The following is a 12,769-nucleotide window of genomic DNA, read 5'->3' as shown; positions in this document are numbered from 1 at the left end:
TGCATGAGTTGAGACAAAATTTCCAGTTGTTTTGACACGGAATTTTTCAGAAATTAAGTTTATGGCCATAAATCACCTCTGATTACTTTAATAGGGTCATTTTGAATGTGAAGATGCCTTTGTAAGTTCATAAATTTTCTTGATAATTTTGTGCCTGTGGCTTGTATATCGTAATTCTGACAATTCATGCAGATAGCATTATGTCATAAATTACCACATTTAGTTTGGCATGAATCTCAGGTACTCATGAACACTGCCTCCATTGTTTAAATATGTACTATATATGACACATGGGATTCAATATCCAAAATAAAGGAATACTTAGAAAAAAACCTAACACTTAGATGAAGAATGAGGATTGGATTTTTCCTAATGATTTGGGATGCAATTCTAATTGGAAGAAAAAAAAATCCATGATACCCTACACTTTGAAGCATTCTTGAAAGGCCAGTCTAAAAAAAATACATTCCCACATCAAGCATTGCATTACAATACCTTCTGCAAGATTTCTAATGACACAGAAGCATCTCACTTAATACCCAGCTTATCTAATGAGTGTGAAGAAAAAACAAGAGTAACTTTTACTTTAAAATTAGCCTAGATGGAGAACTCTCCCTGACAAAATCTATAATGCTTAAGATAAAATCTATATAATGTGAACTATTAGTATTTTGTTGAAAAGCCATTAGGCTCGATTATAAACCAGATGATACGAAAAATATTATGAACATACCCCACTGCTATTGAACATAATTAGTTCTCAGGCTTTTAAACTTGCACACACTTATATTTTTACATCTGAGTGGCTCCACTGAAATCAATCATATATATCAAATAAAATTAAACTAATTTATACAGATTATACACCAAATCAAATCACGTTAGATTAAACACCAAGTGCCCAGAAAATAAAAAACCTCCTCTAACAAAACTAGTCCATTTGATACAAAGTGACTGCATATTTTTTTTCACAGAATAGGCTGCAGCTTAATCATTTCAACCTTTAATTACTGCATCAGATAATGACTATTTTGAACATATGCTTCTCCGCTCTGCTAGAAGACATGAATGAAAGAGAAACAAGTTCATATGCATTCTACTGAGTGTGCACGTTGGGGGAGGGAGCAGCAGGCTAAAGAGCAAAGGGAACCAAGTGGCAACAATTGGAGGAAATGGTGTCTGTAACAGCTGCTCCTTTCAGATTCCCCTAGAAGGAGACTGCCTGAGGTGGACCACAGCACAAAAGGATAAAGAAGATGAAAACTGATGCAAAGCAGGGAAATAACTGCTGAGACCCCTGAGTCTACACCCGAATAGTCCCAAGCTGTGTGGCAAGACCTCTTTAGCATGCTACAGAAGCTGGTGATGAACTACATATTACCATGAGGCAAACTGGCTCCAAGCAGTATTGTCTGCATGTTATGTGTAATGATAACCAGTGCTCCTCTGGGAACAGGATGCAATGATTTCATCTCCGTAAGCATCTGAGCTCCCCTTGGAAACAGAGACCATTAAACTGAGAACAGAAGGGTAAATCTTAGGCAATGATTTCCAACTGGAGAGGGAAGACAACTTGTGCTCTACACTACTGTCAACCACTGACACTTTATTGCTGTCTGTGTTGATCATAGGACAACAAGAAATAAAACTGTATCCCTTTTTCTAAGTCCCAGTGTATTTTCTGAATGAAAGTACTTGATAGGTTTCTTATGTAATATTATTGGAAATGCCATCCTATTAGGAAATGCCACTATATTATTGACACAGAAAAGTATTGGTAGTTTCATTACTGTTAAAATAACATTTTACACTCTTAACATAATGTATCATTTGTTTTGTACTACAGAGACCTTCTTGCCCTTTTAACATAATTGCACATTGCTTTCCTTAACTGTCAGGGGAGTTTGTAGGACTAAAAACAATAGGTACAACCTATTATTTATATATTTTAAATTAATGGTAGTAAGCAGTATATTACAAAATTCAAGGTTTCAGAAGCTCCTTTAAAAAAAAATTCCGCATACAACAAAAAAAAATAGAACTTGCAAATGATTGCTGTAACTTTTTGACAGGAGACATGTGGGAGCAATGAAGAGAAAGGAGTAGCAATAAAATGCAGACACAATTGATCCTGAGGAAATAGTACCAGGACACCTAATATTTTTGACACTTTCAAGGGTAGTTTGATCCTTTGTATATCCAGGAGACTGTGCAGTCCTGTTCATTGATTAGTTTCTCCCGTGATGGAGAGATCAAGCATGTATGCAGGCTTCTCTATTTAGCACATTGGCTTATCTTCATAATTCAAACACTGTATTGCGACTCTCAGAAAATTAACAGAAAAGTTGTTCAGGCAAGAATGCCAACACACTTGTCAGTCAAAAAACAGTAGCAGATAAACTGCAGTACAAAAAATTCTAGTCTAGCCTATCATACTGTATTCCTGGGAGAGAAAAAATATCATATTCTCATTGGTGTTGCAACTATTGTATTGAAATGTATGCTGAACTAATTTGTGATTTCTAGTGGTCTATTTCTGAAAAAAAAATAAACCATCGTAACAAATACCCACAATGAATGATCTCTATAAATCATGCTCACTAATAGAACACTGAGTCACTCTGCAGTTAAAGGAACAAATAGAAATAATAATTATCCAGCTGATTAATTGCAATAATCAAGGACAAAATATTCAAACAAATTAAATATCCACAGAATATTTCTAAGAGGATCATGGAGGACTGTGAATTCTCTGATGGTTGGCACAAACAAATCAAGTTGCTGTTTATCTCTCCTCTCACACTGAATCTATGAGGAATTAGAGAAACCCTCCTTCCAGACAAGAATTCCACATGTAGAACTTTCATTGTCTTAGAATTGTTAAGGCTCAAGGGAAACAAGAGAACAGTAGTTTGAACTCAAGTATCAACAAAAGGTATTGCATCATCATTACAGCTTTTCATACCAAAAGCAATTCATACTTCTTCTAAATTCCTGATGTTCTGACAAACTCAACATGTGAATCAATGCATTTTTCATTCTTGCTCAGAAATATACTGTATCAAACTAATCTGCAAAAAAAAGATGTTTTTACAAAACCCTAACTAAATAAAAACTGATTTATATATGCATATATACAGGAAAAGGAAAGCTAGTCACATATAACCTGAATTGCCAATTTATATTATTTCTACAGATCCAAGTATGAAAACCTGGACTCCATCAGTTCTGGAATCTACTGGAATCAGAAGTGCTTAAGCCACGTGGATCCCTGCCTACAGAACTCGATATAAAAGGTCTGTGAGCCAAGTCTCTCCAAATGCCTAAGATGCCAAGGAGGCAGAGAAAGGCACTGAGAAAGCTAAAGCAACTTTAAAATAAACTTACTGATAATGCTGCCTGTTGTTCTCCAGAAAAATGATATGCCAAACTTAAGCAATATGCAGCTTCTCCTTCCATCTTCACATTACCTGCTAAAGAAAGGATTAAAGTTACAGTTACCAACATAAGCTGAACTAAATGATATGAGTGCAGACAGTTCTTGCAGGTTCTTATATACTATACAGATGTTAAAATACTGTAGTGAATTTTTCCTTCTCCTTACTCCTGCCATTTATCTCTATCCAAAAATATCCAGTGGTAATTAAAAAGAGACAAAGTTCAACAAGAAGGTTCAGCAAAGTCAGAGAAAATATCTTTCAGTAAAGAAGTAAAATCTAATTAACATGCTGAAATGTTCTCTGTCACTGAGTGTTCAATAATAGTCCTAGTGTCTTCACTTTAGAAAATCACTCAATATAAAAAGTAGCTACAGGTATGTAATACACCCTAATATATAAACACAAAATACATGTTGATCCACACACTTTGCTAACGTGAACCTTAGTGAAACACCATGAGAGAACCATCAGCAGACCAGTTTTATCTCTCTTCTTCTCATGGACATTTTACGAGCTAATATAGGCTAAAATAGCTAAAAATTAGGTAGGTTCTTCTTGCAAGTAGTAGTTCTAGAAAATTCTGCACAGGCAGTTGCTAACTGAGGTACATCACACTTTTCCATGCCAGGTTTTGTTTCGCTGATACTGATCTAACAAACTGCTTGCTGGTCTTTTTTAGCTATTTTAGCCTCAGTAGAAAAACATCAATTCAACACTGAAATAAATATACAAATTATAGAAGTTCTTACTATATCACACTATATTCAGAAATTTCCCTCCAGAACATAAGCATCCATTTAAAAAACTTGTAGATAAAATTACATTAAAAATAGCCAAAAATCTTTCTTTTGCTCAATATCAGTCTACTTCATTGAACACACTGAACAGTGAAAAATCAACCTGAAGCATAAATGCATATCAGGGTAGTTTGTAAAATGCATAAATTAATATAGTTGCAATGAAAAGGGAGATCACCTGTTACAATTGTCAGACTAATTCTTTCTGTCCAAACACATAGAAGCCTACATCTAGTTCTGGAACTCTCTGACTGATAGCAATTGCTGAGGCCATAGCAGTGCTCTATCTGCAGCACTTAATAAGTTACTTAAAATTATTAAAAGCCTGTAAATAAAAAACCTCATTTTTTCCCCCAATATTCAATATCCCTTAAAAGGCTTAATAAGGTCAAAGGGTACAAAAATGCAGTTTTGCAGAAGAATAATGTTCAAAGTTGCTAGGGATGTAAAAAACTTTCTTCCTCGTTCAGGAATAGTTTGAGAGTCTGAAGTGGGTAATATCTAATTCTAATTCACAAAATACATAACCACAGAAGGACAGAATGGACATTAGAGATGGCATCTCGTACCCAGTATGGCTCTGGAATGAGGACTGGAGAACTCCTCAGAAAGAAGTTCTAAAATTTAAAGAGAAAACCACTAACTATACTGTGCATAGTGATATTTTATACATGTCTTATGAACTATTGAAAATGCTTGAGTTAAAGTAATGGCACTGGAACATCTGCCTGGTCAAAGTAAGTTGTGGAAGACATCAGATCCATTTTGACAATCTTTTAATTTCCAGCAGTTTTCACCAGCAATAAGAAGTTGTTGATGGGAAATTTCACCAACAATTCTTATAGCTACTAGAGTAAATATTAGCAGCAGCAGTTTTACTCCAGCTGTGATTTAAGCATGTATTAGACACAACAGCTATAGAAAAAGCTGAAAGCTTGTACTTGATCAACAGATGTAGCTGAAAGAAATGGAGAAGTTGTTGGGTACGTGTTTCCTTCTTCAGCTGCTTGATTGTATTGGCATTCTCAGTATTTGGGTACATTCTCCCAAGAGAAAAGTTCTAAACAGGCAACTAACGGAACAGATCTACTAAAATGTACATAAACCAAAAATAGATTATTTAGTGATTTAACTAAAAGAAAAAAAACAGTCAAATACAATCATATAGTTCACAAATTAAACATTCAGTGTGGAAAGAATTGAATCCTTTCCCCCCAAGTCCTGTTCAGTTTATTTCCTCAAAATTACAACAGAAAAGCATTTAGATTTCAAATGGTGTTTTAAAATATTATCCTTTGTGAGATAAGGCAAGATAAGAAATTTTGGTTCTTTAGAGTTAGTGAAGTCAAAGACTATAGAATAAAATCCCCTGAAACAGAAATAATTTGCTAGCACTTTTAAAAATAATAAACAGCAAAATTCACACAGGATTAGATGCCCAAAAGCTTGTTCATTTTTTCCAGCTTGTTCCATTTTATCCAAGAGTATCTATAGGCCTAATAAAGGTATTTCTTTTTATTTCTTTGTTTCACTGAATACATTTTATACTTTTCTATGGAATGCTATGTTATACTATCTACCTTTATGGTCACATATTCATTTGTGGTAAAGCTTATTTTAAAATTTGGAAAATATTTTAAATTTTTTTGGTCCTATTTGATATTTTAATTCTATCTATCCCAACTATTACTCAAAGACTTGGAAACAGATTAATGTTGGGCATACATTATTAAATTAAAAAATGTATCTAATGTATCTGGTTATAAATATTGAATTAATATTATATATTAATTGTATGTGCAATTCATATGCAAAATATGCCCCTTAAGGAATACCATGAAAGGCTCTTGAATTGCTGTGCATGGAAAAAGGTTACTATTGGAAAACTGCTATCTTACTTCTGAGAAGCCCTCCAATAATCATATAGGAAAATCATCCAGAAAAAGTAATTCTGTAGAAGTGGACCATTAACAGTATCTTTCGAGAAACAAGCATTATTAAGCTTCCCCCCAAAAAATCAGGAAAAATATGTGTGTTTTCATAAAGTCAACTGGCAAGATTTACTTTCTTTTTTCCATTCCTCTCATATGTAAAAAATGCTCCGGAGCTCAGTATTTCTAGCTGATCAGCATCTCACAATACATGTAGCATACAAATGCTATTCTAATTCCCCCAGTCCTAAACCTATCCACACAAAATGGGCAAAGCTTCACAGAGCCATTACTTAGAACAAGACAGCGATCAGGAGTAGTCACCAAGGATTTCAAACAGGAAATTTGTGCTTCACCAACCTGATGGCTTTCTATGATAAGATGAAAGGCTTGATGGATGAAGGTAAAAGAGTGGATAATCTTGCCTCAATTTTAGCAAAGGCTTCTGACACCATCTCCCATAACATCTTTATATGGGTTCTGACAAAGGATCACTTAGATAGACAGGGAGGTAAACTGAAAGTAGAGGAGCTGCTGGCCTTTAACAGGGTGTAAGTAGCAGCATGAAGTCTAGTGGAAGGCCAGTCACTAGTGGAGTACTCAGGGATCAATACTGGTACCAATACTGACTAGTATCTCCATTAATGACCCAGATTGGGGCGACCAAGTGCGTCCTCAGCATGTTGCGGACAATACAAAACTGGGGAGGAAGGGTTGATCCAGAAGGCAGGTGGTTGTGCTGCCATTCAGAGGGACTTTGGCAGCCTTATGAAGTTCAGGAAAGGGAAATGCACAGTCCTGCACCTGGGGCAGGGCAACTCCAGGCACCAGCTCAGGCTGTGAGCTGACTGGGTGGAAAGGACCTCGGCAGAGAAGGACATCGGTTTCCCAGTGGACAGCAAGTCCACGAGGCAGAAATGCCCGTTCATGGCAGAACCGACCAACGGGATCCCAGGCTGCATCAGGCAGAGCATTTCAAGCAGGTTATGGAGGGGGTGATCCTTTGCCACTACTTCACATGGGTGTGCTGACCCCAGGAGTGCTGTGTCCCATTCTGGGCCCCCCAGCACAAGAGAGAGAGGGACATAGCAGAGTGAGTTCAGCAAAGGGCTGCAGAGATGACTGAGGGACTGGGAGCATCTCTCCTAGGAGGAGTGGCTGAGGGAACTGGAACTGTTGAGACCACAGGAGAGAAGGCTCGGGGTGATCTTATCAGTACCTCTTTGGCATAAGTAAAGCAGAGGAAACCAGGCTCTTCTCTGTGGTGCTCAGTGACAGGGCAAGAAGCAAAAGGCACAAAATGGAATTCTATCTGAACTCAACAAAACACTTTGTAATTGCGAGGGTGTTTGAACAGTGGAAAGTGTTTCCCAGAGTGGTTATGGAGGCTCCAGCTGTGGAAATACTAAAATCTTGACTTGATCTAGTCCTGGGCAGACTGCTCTAGCCAGCCTGATGATTTCCAGAGGTCTCTCTTCCTACCTCCGCTGTTCTCTGATTCTCTAGTTTGTTACTTCAGGTTTCAGAGTATTTATGTACATTAAGATATTCAGAAGAAGAAAACTGGTGTTTTGCAAGTACTAAATAACTATATAGAGAGAAAAGGTCATTTTCTGGCAGATAATATCACTCAAAAATTGCCAAATCAACAGTGACTAGCCAATCAAAATCAGTGACCTAAGCTTCCATCAGTGACCTCACTTTCTGATTATGGGTTCACAGTTTTACATTATTATTCCCACAAGATTGTCAGGTTTGTTTAGAGATAAAGCTTTGAGGAATCTAAAAGTTTCTTTGCTGTCAGCAGGAAGGCATTTCTGCCTTAGTGAGATCTGCAAGTGTATTGATAGCATTTGTCTTTGAATTTCACAGGAAATAATCACCCAAACACTTTACAATTTCTACTTTACTCTTGGGAACATCATGACATTCACAGAGAATAAAGGGATGGGAAAGCATTATTTTCCACCTACCTTCTTTTGCCATCTTTAAAGCTTTTATTAGTGTTGTGATGGCCTCTTGGTGTTCTTTATTTTCTAGCATTTTGTCTGCTAGTAATGTATAAATTCTCCAGAGATGCTCACATGCCAGTAAATTGTAAGTATGGCCTGTCTCATCCGTCCATGATGATCCCTCTGTTAGCTGATAAAATGCTTCATAATGCTCAGCAGCTTCCATGACATGACCTGAAAAACGTCATTCATAATTAAAATTAGTTCAATCAACAAAAAAATTTAAAAGTCAGTAGATTATAATAATGTTATGCAGCCAAACATTTCACAGATTTTTCAAGAATCTTCAATATGTAACTCACAGATCACTGGAAAAAATTGCCAAATCTCACAGTGGCCAGTAATGCTAAAATTACAGTTTATCACATTTTAAATGATCTTTCCTTTGTAGATTTACAATGTTAAAGGGGTGTGATCCCAAGGATGCAAAGTCAGGATTTTCTAGAAAGTAAATTTATTCTATATTCATGAATATAGCCTTTGTTGTTCTCGTATATTAAAATTACATCTATGCATAAATAATCACAATTGAAACCGTTCCTTAAGTTTCTTTTTCCATAATGAAAACCTATGCTGAAAGATTTGAAATGTGGAAGACAAAAGTACCAAAACTGTGGGGAAAAAAAATAATAATCTTTATTCAAATAAATTAATTGATGAAAAAAGAATTATTATGCAAAGTAATTTATTCAACAATTATTACCAGGCCAGCTCTGGTGAGTTTATCTAGTAGATTTACTGCAAGAGCATTAACCATTGATAAATTAATTATTGAGCCTGAAGTAATATACTTCAAGGTCTTCAATAAGTTACTCAAATATCTTTAAGGCAAAGAAAAGTTTGACGATAGAGTTCATTCATTTTAACATGCAAGTAGTTTTCCTTCTACCTTCATTTAGATTTATCTCTGTGCATACAGTTCAGTCGAGAAGCTTTCTGTGTTTTCTGGACAATGGACATTCAAAGAACAGAAAGAACATATTCTTCACACATAATGGGTACAGAAAAACTGCTGTGAAGCAGGTGAGACCATTTACATTGAAAATAATTAAAATCCCCCACATTCTGGTCACAGTACCTTGTTTAACAGAGAATATTCTACAGTAGGGAGAACTGGTGAATGTGACCCTGCCTTCATGAGTTTGTGTGTGTGTGATGGAGGAATCTTGTTCCATAGATCATTAATACTATCAAATGCTATTTCTATTAAAAGCTGAAACAAACCATAAACTAAGCTCATTTAGATGTGTTCGTGGCTTACACCTCTTCTGAAACATGCTTCATAAGGAACTATCACTGTTTTGCAGGGGTTTTTTTACAGTGCTGCATTCAAATTGCAAAAACAACCAGGGTGGAGAAAAGTTGTTTCCCAGTTGTAGGAAAGGAAGGGAGAAAAACATGGAGAATGATCTTCTTTAAGCATTCCTAGAGAAAATGAAGCTAGTTCCCCAGGCCTCTAGCTAACCTAAAGGCAGCAGAACAGCTATGACAGATTTCTCTTATTAACTCAATTTAGATTTGTCTTTTGCATATGTTACCCCTTTATAACCATGCTTTCAACTCTGCAATATAAAACATAACTCATCTTTATTAGAATTAAATTTATTTTCATATTAAGCTTCTCTGGTGATTAAAATGAGTTCAACTAAAACTGACAAGCAGAAGAAACTTCTCTTTCAACAAGGTAATGAATAAAACGAGTCTCACAGACAAATTATTTTAAGGCTGTACAACCTGTGATTCATATGAGAGTCCCAGAGGACACAACAAGTGCTGAAGAGTGAAGTGCCAGTTGAAAGGGGACCCAGCAGGCTTTATTCAGTTGTGCTCTAGCTAGGGACAGGTGGCCCAAACCACTGGGAAAACAGGAGAAGATCTATACATTCTTTCCAAAATATCACATACTTGACATCAGACTGAACAAATAGAAATGCAAAGGGAAATTATCACAACCAGGAGAAGTAGTTTAGGGACTCACTGACAGTACATGTAACAGGAAATAGAGATATGGACTTGCTAAAGCCAGATGAAAACTCCTGTCCATTCTTAAGAGGCTTCCAATTGAATTTGAGTTTCTGCCTATCCAGTCCAGCTAACTCCTTAAGGAACCATCAACTCGAAATTCCAGTTATCCAAGTCGGCAAATGCAGATTTAAGATACTGATTGAAGAAGCTGGTTTTGGCTTTGTGACAAATGACGGAAAGTTGAGTTGAAATTTAACATTAGTAGCTAGATCTAGCACATTGTTCACTTGTACAGTCACAAGCACATACACACCCCTACTTGAAATTCTTCCCAAAGTTCAATAATGAATTGATTGTTGTTTTGAAAGGGTATTTTCCTACATGTCAGTGATCTGGATCCACTACATGTGTATGGATTCTTTAGAATAATAGAATTTGATTCACGTGTTACTCAAAAACTCTTAGCATGAATGGGAGGCAGCAAACAAATGAGTGATATCACCTGGATGTCTAATCTGAAGCTGAACAAAGTATCTGAGTTTCTCCTAAAACTCTGTAATAGAATCTCTTAATGGGACACATCATTTAAGTAAATAATACCTGCAACCTTAAGAATTATTGTTTAGACTGTTAGAACTATTAGGTATGGTAGATCTTTTCCATGCTTTCTCGCTCGCAGTATCTCCTGAGAAAGTCCCTGTCAGACTGAAAAAAAAAAAAACCAACCAAAAAATCGAACTCACACATTCCATGTACTCCACAGTTCTCAAGAGTTGACCAAACCATAAGAGCTGTGACCTGACATTCTTTTTACCAGGTCTCAGTGAAACCTCTATGGAAACAATCCATCTACATCAAGCTTCAAAATACAAAAGCAATATAATCTTTTCGGTAATAGTCAAATGGACCTATAATACATTTGGTTTCACTGAATTACCATGATTATGAAGTAAAAAGTAAAACAATCTGCCTGCAGAAATACCAAAAACAAAATGCTGAGCCAAAAGCCAAAACACTTGCTAGTTCCCTAGACAAGGAAGAGATGGAATTACTGACCTGAAAGCCCTTATGTGGTTACAAATTTGCTTACTGAAGACTCTTTTTAATAAACTTCTCAAATTCATGGACAGTGAAACATTTTAGACTTTGGAATTCCATGAAAATAATCTGAAATCCCTTGTTGCCATTGGCAAATGAAATATCAACCTATTTCTTTAATCCGTATTATTTATGTGAAACTCAAATGTTGTGGGAAAACAATCTTTTCAGGGGGATGACATATTTATTCCCTGTCATGAGTCAGTTCAGCTGGAATTGATCTGGCCTGTGCAATCCACTTTTTAAACACTGAACTACTGCAACTGCTGGCATACATATGCAGACATATGTAGATGCTGCCTGAAAATCTTGAAAAACATTAAAAGAAAGTAATAAGCCAATTGCAGAACATTTCTGAGAGTAAGAGCATTTTTATCTCACTTGAACAGTGACAAGGCAGAGTTTTAAATTACTTTTATTATCAACTGAAAGAAAAAAACAAAGGAGAAAAAAAAGCAAAATGAGAGGAAAAACAATGGAGCAGGAAAAATCACTTGGAACACTTTGCAGAAATGCATTTTTTTTATCTCTAGTAATTCAAAGAGAAAATCCAGAAGGTGTTTCCAGGAAGTCTATATTTGAAAAATCTATTTGCAAAATGTTACATCAAGCAGTAAAGCTATTTAAAGTTGGCAACATTAATAGCAATTGCGTGTTTCTTCTCACAGTGCCATGCAGAATTTAGCTCAGTGGATACTAAATGGAATTTGAGAATCTCTGATATATCTCTTCCTTTCTTATAAAAGGAATCAAAAACCAGGAAGGTAACTCTTACAACATATGTACTACCACTACTAAAATTGTATAGTTTAATATAACTCAGGGCATAACAAAAGAAGCCCCATCAGCAATAGTTAATCTTAAATATGGGAGGTAAACATTGTCACAATATAATTTTGGGAGCAAAAAAATGGTTTTAAACAATTATATGAATATAAGACATTACTCAGCTCCAACAGTCTCAAATTTTAGAAATTCCTTGTATTTTCATAGAAACTACATATATGTATGCACAAAGATTTGTGCTACAGTTTTCACTGAGCTGCTTCGAAGTAAAAAAATAAATCTACTCATTCAAGCAAAATAATTCTATGTAATTTTGTAAATACTGAAGAGAAACGTTTTTATATTCTCTAAAACTTCCTTTATAATTCCCCTTCCTAAAACCCAATCCAAAAGCACACATTTGTTATATCAAAATAGATATCAAACCAAAAGGGGTATATATGGAGACTACTATTTTGCCTTTTTTTTTTTTTTTTTTAAGTAGAAAGATTGACTAGATATTAACACAAATGGGTTTAAATGTGAAGCTGCCATAAAAGCAGGCACATAAATGTAATTCTCGCAGCCGCTATTTTGATGCACATTTTTGATTCCATGAATATTTTATGAAATGGCCCAAACTAAAGCCATATAACATTCCTGCATTACTGATGCTTGCGCCCGTAAGCTACAAACATTAGAGGCATGATTGAGTGCATTAAAATGAACTCATTCAGCAGTGCATTGATTACTTGAAGGAG

General features: G+C 35.7%; 1 protein-coding gene across 1 annotated transcript in view; it reads right to left on the bottom strand.

Moving 5' to 3' along the window:
- Positions 1-12,769, bottom strand: part of TTC29 (tetratricopeptide repeat domain 29) — a 214,455-nt gene that overhangs the window by 77,778 nt on the left and 123,908 nt on the right. Inside the window, exons 6-7 of the mRNA XM_029959582.1 lie at positions 8,142-8,354; positions 3,388-3,473 (exon numbers count right to left, since the gene is read on the bottom strand). Coding sequence (XP_029815442.1) covers positions 3,388-3,473; positions 8,142-8,354 — 299 coding nt within the window. The remainder of the gene's footprint in view (positions 1-3,387; positions 3,474-8,141; positions 8,355-12,769) is intronic.

Source organism: Manacus vitellinus, unplaced genomic scaffold, assembly GCF_001715985.3.
Source record: "Manacus vitellinus isolate BGI_N305 unplaced genomic scaffold, ASM171598v3 scaffold_0_pilon, whole genome shotgun sequence".
NCBI classification, from domain to species: domain Eukaryota; kingdom Metazoa; phylum Chordata; class Aves; order Passeriformes; family Pipridae; genus Manacus; species Manacus vitellinus.
Note: the sequence above shows the minus strand (reverse complement) of the source record. Positions and strands in the feature narration are given on the sequence as shown.